This window comes from Geospiza fortis, unplaced genomic scaffold (assembly GCF_000277835.1).
Source record: "Geospiza fortis unplaced genomic scaffold, GeoFor_1.0 scaffold333, whole genome shotgun sequence".
In the NCBI taxonomy this organism is placed as follows: Eukaryota; Metazoa; Chordata; class Aves; order Passeriformes; family Thraupidae; genus Geospiza; species Geospiza fortis.
Genome location: NW_005054347.1, coordinates 5,108,292 through 5,116,978, shown reverse-complemented (window position 1 = coordinate 5,116,978; position 8,687 = coordinate 5,108,292). Strand labels below are relative to the sequence as shown.

The 8,687-nt window shown below is 42.4% G+C and overlaps 1 protein-coding gene across 1 annotated transcript in view; it reads right to left on the bottom strand.

Moving 5' to 3' along the window:
• LOC102033946 (cytosolic carboxypeptidase 6-like) overlaps positions 1-3,151 on the bottom strand; it is a 127,253-nt gene extending 124,102 nt beyond the window's left edge. Inside the window, exons 1-2 of the mRNA XM_031058676.1 lie at positions 3,142-3,151; positions 532-621 (exon numbers count right to left, since the gene is read on the bottom strand). Coding sequence (XP_030914536.1) covers positions 532-621; positions 3,142-3,151 — 100 coding nt within the window. The remainder of the gene's footprint in view (positions 1-531; positions 622-3,141) is intronic.
• Positions 3,152-8,687: the final 5,536 nt, after the last annotated feature.

Below are 8,687 nucleotides of genomic sequence, written 5' to 3'. Positions count from 1 at the left end.
AGGAATGCTTTGTGCAGGAAACAGCTGCCAGCCACTGGGAGCTGTGCTCCTCACAGCAGCAGCTTCAGACAAAGAGAGGCCTCTTAGAATTCAACTGGAGAGCTAGGGTCACTGCTTTGTGATGGAAAAGAAGCTGGAGATGGTACACAGCAAGAAAAAATATAAGCAGTTGACAGAATAAACCCCAGAAAAATGGGCTGGAAAAGCTCTAAGAACCTTTACACAAATATGTTGCGTATGAGTGTGACTGTCTCATTCTTCCCAAACAGCTTCAGAGCCCAACTCTGTCCAATTCTGACCAAGTTCAGCAAACCTTCACAAGACTTGGAGCCAATCTATTCCTACAGCCTCGAGGAAAGTGAGCAGCTGGGTATTAGATGAGAGACTCTGCTGATATCCTGATATCCTGATATCCTCACTGTGGAAAAATCTGTCCCGTTCCCTTTCAGAGCCAAAGCTCTCCCCACCAAGCACATGCACCAGCAGGAGATCAGATCCCAGCAGATCTGCCACCCTGGGGCAGACACCCACCTTGGCAGACGAAGGAGGAGGGAGTTTCCCCAGGATGGACCCGTGCTGTGATGAACACCACTTTCTGTTCAGCCCCTGGACGCAGGTTTGCTGCAGCAGAAAAGGGCAGGGGACAGAGGGGGGGAAAAAATGAGAGAAATTAAGATTATTATACTGTGCCTCAGATGTAGAAGCAAACAACTGTTAATTTCTAAAATACATCCTTTCATCAGAATTGGTCACACATTATAAACAAGCACAATCCCTGACCAAAGGGGCAGAGTCACCAGGTCTCCTTCCCAGACTGCACAAGGGCTGCAAGACTAATGACATGCAGCCAAACCTGCAATACCAAATTTAGGTCTCTTTTTAAACCGCAGGATTTACTGCAGAGACTTTAACTGCACTGTAATTGTGCTCTCACTCGTGATAAATGTCCCCCTGGGCCACAGGAACAGCACTGGGACCCCAGTCAAGGTAGAGCCAATTGCACCCTGCATTACACTTGGTCCAAGCCTTAACAGTGCCAGGCAATGGCAAAGTGCTACAAATTATATTTATTAGGCTTTGCTCTGGAGGATTTAGAGGTGATTTTTAAAAAATCTGTTAAGCGTTTGGGACTGCATCTGCTCTAACTGAAAGAAAAGTTAAAAAAAATAAAGTATAGAAAAGAGACCAAGATTAAATCCAGGAACTTTCTCCAGTGAGGGCACGAAAATGTGCCACTTCCCCTTCAAATTGCAGATAGGTGGAAGACAGATTTAGATCCCAACTATGCTGAATTTAACGCGGGTTAATCCCTCAGTTTTGAAACCACACCACTTTGGCCACCTGCTTCAGCCATAAACTACGTGGGTCAACCAGGATCCTTCCTTTGTTCGTGCTGTGACTGCACTTAATAAACAGCAAATGAAAATTATGCTCTTGCAAAATGGGTTCTGGGAATTTTAAAGACTATAAGAGGTCAGGACCTCAGTTAGATGGCTTATCTCAACCTGAACACACGCAGCAGGGGTAATGTTAACACAGCAGGCTCCAATTGCTAGAGACAGTTTAAATCTTTGTTTTGAAGTAAAAAGTTTACAGACTGGAAACTAAATCCAAGTTGTTGTTTTTTTGGTTTGTTTTTTTTTTTTTCCTCTTTTAATTAGGTAGATGTATTGCACACATATCCAAAGTCAGACTTTTATTTTTGAAGATGTGTGAGAGTCCTCAAGACCATAGCTTAGTTAATTTTTTTTCATTTCCCAAATTCTTAGAAGTGCTCCATTTTCCCCAGGGCAAATCACACCTTACAGAACTATAGGAATAATCAATACATTTTTTGCTGTTCTCAGGAGACAATTGCAGCAGGTTTCTTCTTTTATTTCCTTAGCATCTCAAAGTCCTGCAGCTGCTCTCCCTATAACTCAGCCATTCATTTGTTCTCTCTTACACCAGCTTCACCATCCTCTGATGTTTTTGAACCCCAGAGGCAAAGAAATATAAGAAAGAAAGCCTCTGCCAAACCCAGCAGCTGGTGGGGTCAATTTTCTCAGCAGAAGAAAAGTGGGAGGCAGGAAAAAGGAGCACAACCCCATCAGCTAGGAGTCGATGACCATCCCACATCATTTGCATTAACATTAAGTAGCGTGGGGAGAAGGAGATAAATCACCAAACCAACTTTAAGGAACAAAAGGAGAAGGTTGGGTTCACTTTAGCAAGAGGAGATGAGTTTTCCTCCCCTCTTGGAAAACCAGCATTGCATTAAAGGGGCTGTGGCACAGCACAGATGTGATGCTCAGCACTATGACTGCTCTGGGTCTGGAACAGCACTGGTCAGGAATCTTTTGGACAGAGAATTGGTTTGGGGTGTTTTGTGGCATTGGCTTTGTTTTCAATTACAAAATTGTTGTTATTTATGCTTCATAACATTTATTAGAATCATTATTATGATCAATAACTTTCACTATGCAAGTCTAGTTTAATTGCCACAAGTCAAGTCTGCTTTGCCCCCAGTGGCAATTAGTAAATGATATCCTTGTCTTTCTCTTGACCATGAGCCTTTCCCTTTTATTTTCTCCCCCTATCCTGGATAAGAGGGAGCAGCTGTGGGGGCATCTGGCTGCTAACCAAGGTTAACCCACTAAAAAACCTCGAAACACCCTTTCATTTTTTAAATTAAATGTTACATTAGAAATACATCCTATTTTCTACTTCAGGATTGAAAAGATCAATCAAAATTAAGAAGATTAGAAGTGTATAGCTTTGCTTAGTAGATGCCAAAAGTGCTTAAGCAAAATGACAGAAAGGCACACTCCATTTAGCCACAGCTTTGAGACTTGTGGAAATGCAGAGAAATCTGTTGTGGTACCACTTTTACCCTTCTGAACACCATAGCAGTGAATCTTAGAAACAAAACTCTTTAACAAAACAGGTTTTTTTTGGAAAGAAAGGAAAGTAGACATGTCTGGAATGGTTCCCTTTTCAGTTTCTTTTGTGGAACATATATTGAAGATTTAAATGAACATTTTCTCTTCCCTTTGAAGGCTACCACTATCATCATCATCATGGATAATATTTGCCTTGACTTATGACTGAGATCTAAACAATCTGTCACTGTGTGTTACACCCCAGTGTCCTGCTACTCACCCACTGCCATCCTGCCCTGCTCAGAGGAGAATTCCCCAGAGCAAAGCTGTGGAGATCTGAGACGCTATTCAGAACAATCAACACTAACCTCAACACCTATTCTGGCTCCCCAGCAATCACAGTAGTGGCAAACACCAAGCAAATTTCATACTGAAAAGGAACTCAATGAGCTGCAAGGAAGCAGCTCAGATCTCTCGTTCTGAATATCACTTGTGCTGTTTGGTCCTCAACCCATGTTCCTTCCCCTCTAAAGCTTTGGCATGTCAAGCCAGTCACTTAACCCCACTGGCAACACTCCCTCAGCTCTCACGCAGGAAACAGCAATTTCCACTCCTGGTTGCTTATTGTGCTCCTGCAACTAAAGCAGGGTCGCACAGAAAACATTTTCTACTTACAAAGAGAGAGTCAGGTCGAATTCCAAACCTTCACGGGAAGGCAAGAAATTCACTTAGCCATTTTCATTCAATTTTCATTTTTATGCTACTATAAAAACATGAAAATGATAGTATTTGTACATAGCAGCTTAATGGTAGGTATCTAGAACATTCAAGCAGAAATATTAAATTTATGGAATTCCATTTGCATCACCAAGATGAAGTATTATAACAGAACTGAGGTAGGACATCACTCCTCAACCTCCAGGATCTTTTCTGCTACCTTGTCAGACCAGAATCAGACTTCAGATTTGTGGTTTTTTTAGTCTTGCAGTCATGATGTAGTTTATGATTCAAACTCACAAATTAGCACTCAGGATGAGAGGTCTGACCCTGGAAGTCAGGTTCAGAGAGCCTTTAGGCTGGTGCCTATCAGGAGAACTTGGGAGTGAATATCACTCCTTTGCAGAGGACTTCAAAGCTGAGAAAGGTGCTAGAAAAACCTTGTCATCTCTGGAAGACCAGAAGGCTCTAATCCATGGGAATCCATCATCCTACAAACATTTGGCCAAATAATGATTTGATTTAAATACCCACATATATTTTAATGGAATGTTATCCACTGCAAATGAATTCCATATTGTCATCCCTTCTCAGGTACTTTGCAGCATGAGGTGGGCTGCTGCCAGCATGTTTTTATTCACAACCCTGCAAGTTAAAGGCTCCACAGAGGAAATCAAAGCAGCTCTATTGCATTCCCCTCCTGTGTGCCACCCCAGCTTGTCTGTGCCCAGCACAGCTGGAACATCTGTGTCAAAAGCGAGCGCTGCCCCGAGTGCCTCATCTCCACCACATTAACCTGCTTCAGCAAATCAAATCCAAGCAGCATTTACTGCACTCTGGTTTTTCCTAAGAGACCAGATCAGCACCTAATCTCATCTATTTTTGCTCCTTCTGGCCACAAATGTTGTTTCAGGTAAGAGCGTGCACCCCAGCAATGCAAGAGCACAAAGGAACAGCATTTTTGGTCACTGCTGAATCCACTGACTTGGTGAGGTCAGATTTTCCTTCTCACCTTCTTATAGTTGGCTTCAGCAGAACAAAGAAGGAGGGACAGAAGGTCAAAGTGATGCCATTTGTACCACAGAGTGATGAGCAAAGACTGGGTTACAGATTCTGGAAGTCAGACACCATTCCCATGCAGTTTTACCCAAAATAGGAGGCAGCAGCATTTTGTCTCCCATGCAAAAGCCATGGAAGGTCAGGTCTGTGATGGGTTAGCACTGCTACAGGGGACCCTCACTGCTCGTGGCCTGCCCTCACTTCCCATCACCTTCAGTCTGTCCTGCCTGGGGTTTTTTCAGCAGAGCCTCCTTTGTGCAAGGACCATCTCCTCAGCAACGGTCCTGCGTGTAACGCTCAAAACTGCATCCTACACCTTCCAAGTTTTGGGTGTTCATTCAGGCTCTGTCCTTGACTCTGTCAGTTGCTTAAGTGCATGATTTGTTGGGCGGACTTGCATCGTGCTCAAAAATATGCTTAACCATAATTTTGACATGAGAGCTGTGCTGAACTGGGGCCATTTTGCAGGAAGCCTGCCTCTGAGATCATTGTCACAATGTTTTAAAGTTGGAGATTGTGCAACTATTATCCTTTATTGCTCGTTTTATGCCAAAGTCTCCCTTTCTTTTTACATTCCTCTTAAAAGCGAAGCTATTTTGGAGCATTTAATATTATTTAATCTCTTTACTCTGGCAGCATAGAAATTACAGGAACCATTACAATGGTCCTGTGTGAGCGTATGCTTTATTGATGTGTATGCTGACCTAATATCAAATTGATTTTACTCAGCTTTTCTGCTGACCATGGAAAAATGCAAATTGGGTATTATATTTGCACACTAATTTTATTGGGCCCCTGTGTCTTCATAAAAAGATAAAGTTTGGGCTAATAAAAATAAAACATTTCTGGGGCTAATATAGGCAAATGTTTATGTAGGCAGGTAACAAATTGGTTTGTCATTTAGGGGAACATAAAGAGCACTAAAATCATCTTTAGGCAAAATAGATTGGTGGCTTTTGCTTAGCTTTTAGCTTTCATTTGCAAAATCAATTTAATGTAGCACAGTGCCTCAAAGAAAGGGTGACACAGGATTAAGACATTAATTGTATTCCCCCTCCATAACTCCCCCTTATTCAGAGGCCCTGGGATTTGGGTTTGCTCTTGTTGAAAGCAAATTAAATATATTTCAGCAGAAAATGGGAAATAGGAACCTTTAGTCTTTTGCCATGTGTGAGCATCCTATTGGGACAAATGGACAGGTAGCAAAGTGGGACTCAGTGTTCTGCAGGCAGATGTTGACAGAGTTATCAACATTTGTCAGTGCCACCAGGAATCTGAAAGCACAGTAGCTGTGTGATGTTCCTCCTGGATATGGCTGTGTCCCTCCCTCCTCTTCCCTCTCAGTCCTCTGTAGCAATGCCTTGTGCCTCCCTCACGGCCTGGGGCCCTGCTGGAATGCAGCTGAGTGAACTTCCACCACAGTTTAAGTAGACAGGTGTCTATCAACAGCCTAACTTCTTTTTATTGAAAGGAATTGGCCTATCTACATCTCAGAGCAGGCACTATTTCCACCCAGCTCTTGGTTTTCATCCCTTCCTTCCCCTTCCCTGCCTCAGTTGCAGGGTGTTTTGGAGGGGTTCCATGTGGTGGGAGGTTACATAAACAGTTTTCATGTTAATACTTGACTGCATTTTCAACATAATAGCCCAGCAAACGGATCTGACTGTGAAGCAAAAGGCCAGAAATATCTCCTGGTAAAATTACACTGAAGCACAGATCGAATGACGCTGCAGAGCTATTTGCAAAATCAGAAATGGCAAATGCCTACAGAGCAAGAGCCCCCTTACCTCCCAGCCACATTTGCTTGTTTTTAATCTTCATTACATCTTGTAAGCAACCATTTTTCCATTTGGGCTTTCTGATAGTGGCAGCTCCCTATGCTTTTGAGGCAGGAAAATTAAATGCACGCAAAACCAGTCAAGATAGACTCACGTCTTCCCTTCCTCCCCATCTCCACTAAAAAAAAAAAAACCTCCAAAAACACTCCTAAAAACCTGAGGTTTTGTTTTTTAAATTATACATATGCATTTGAACGTTGGAACACACAGTCCTATGAATAAGAATAGAAATCTGGAATATGAGCAGCACATTATTCGTCCTCAAACGGCCAAGGTGATGACAACTCACAATTAAGGATGCAGACAGTAGCATTTAATGTCACCTACCTGCATCACTGTCATATCATAACAGTTTAGCAGGCAGGTCCCCAGCCTGCTTTCTTTTTCCCTTTTCTGCTTTGCTATTTATAAAGTCAGGTTGGAGTGTAGATCAACCCCTTGCCCTCTAGAGACCGGAGGCACGCAGTAAATTACGGGAAGGCTAAGTGGTACATCAAATGTGTCTCCTCAAAGCTATACATCATCTTGTTAAATTTGATGTCTAATCCCAGAACCCCAGAAATCATTCCCAAAATCCCAGAAAATGCATGTGTCCTTCAGATGATATAGAACAAGAAAGTAAAGTTTACCTGCAGGGAAAAGAAAAAAACCACGAAGACAAAAACATTCTAGACACGATTTGCTAAAGTCTTCATTTTACTTGAGTGTCTTTCAGTGTCATTTCCTTAAATGCCATTGACTCAGAACTCACCCATCTGTACTTGAATACATGAACTCTGATCTACAGTACTCACTTTATTTTCCTTGCAGTGGTTGACAATAAATTACAAACTGAATAAACCAAACATCCTACTTATCTCTCTCTAAAAATCTTACATCAGATAGAAATGCAGTATCTTACATATGCAGCAGCGCTTCTCCAGTCACCACCAGTGACAGCAATAATGATCTTCAGCCATTCCACAGGGTTCTCTTGACTGAGTTCCACAGCCCCTCGCCAGTGAGGAGGAGATGGAAACACTCAGGAGCTGCCTGCTGCCCCAGAGAAGCAGACCTCATCCTCTGGGAAGGAATCAATACTAACTGGTCCCTTTCTTGCCCTCTCTGTTCAGAGCTATCATCCCTCTAGAATTCTCACCATCCCAGTAGCCTTCACTTTTTACAAAGGGATGGAACTAAAATATTCAGATGCAAGACATTTCCACCCGAAATACTACATTACATGGGTACTTTTTCAGTTTGTCTTTAAAATCCAGGGATTCAGAAGATGATGCTAGGACCTGTTAAAAAGCAATTCTCTATCAGCTCTCTCCAGTGGAGAGGGCTACGGCTGTGTTTGTTTGCTATAAGTATGCATGGACTTAAAGATAAGAGAATAATTTATGGCAGAATTTCAGCCAAGGTAGAAAAGAGGGAATTACCACCTCCTCAAAAAGTAGTTCAGCAGTTACAGGAGCAGCCAGGACACCTTTGATCTGTTTTGGTTTTTTTTTTTTTTCATTTTTGCTGTGGCTTTGCCTGTGATTAACTTCAGTGCTCAGACTTTCCCTTATAAAAACTTAGAAAAACCACGTGCACTTCAGAAAAGAAATGTACAGTACAGCTACTCTCAAAACTCTTCTGGTTTCTTTGGGATGCACAGCCACATCCTTGTGTTCTTCATGGATTTTTCCAAGGAAGGCAGCACTGAAAATGACACTTATAGCTGCCATAAGATACAACTCCAGAATCTGTGACTCCAGCATCTCTAACCTCTCAAGGCCAATGGACAAAAAATAGGGAAGGAACAAGCTGCAACACAACATGCAAAAATTGGGAAAGATGTTTCTGGGAAGCTGTAACTAGAAAATCTCCATTCAGTGGGGCTAGGTCTCATATTATTCACTTAAGAAACAGGCAAAAAGTGTAACAGGAGGAGAATTAGGAAAAAAGAAAAAGTTGGAGCAGCATGAAATAGTGGACAAAGCTGGAGATCTACTCAGGTCTCTCTCTGTGAGGAAAAAAACTGAAAAGCAACCAAAGTTTCAGCCTGCTGGGCTAAAGTCTCAGACCTGGGGGAGCAGTGAAGCAACACAACCAACACTGTCACCAATTCATCTCCTGTGTTCCACCTTTTTGACACTGACCTGAACAACATGAACCCTGCTCTCTCTTATTCTTCCTGAACACCCCTTGAAAAGAAGTGGGGACATGATCAATTACAGGACACAGG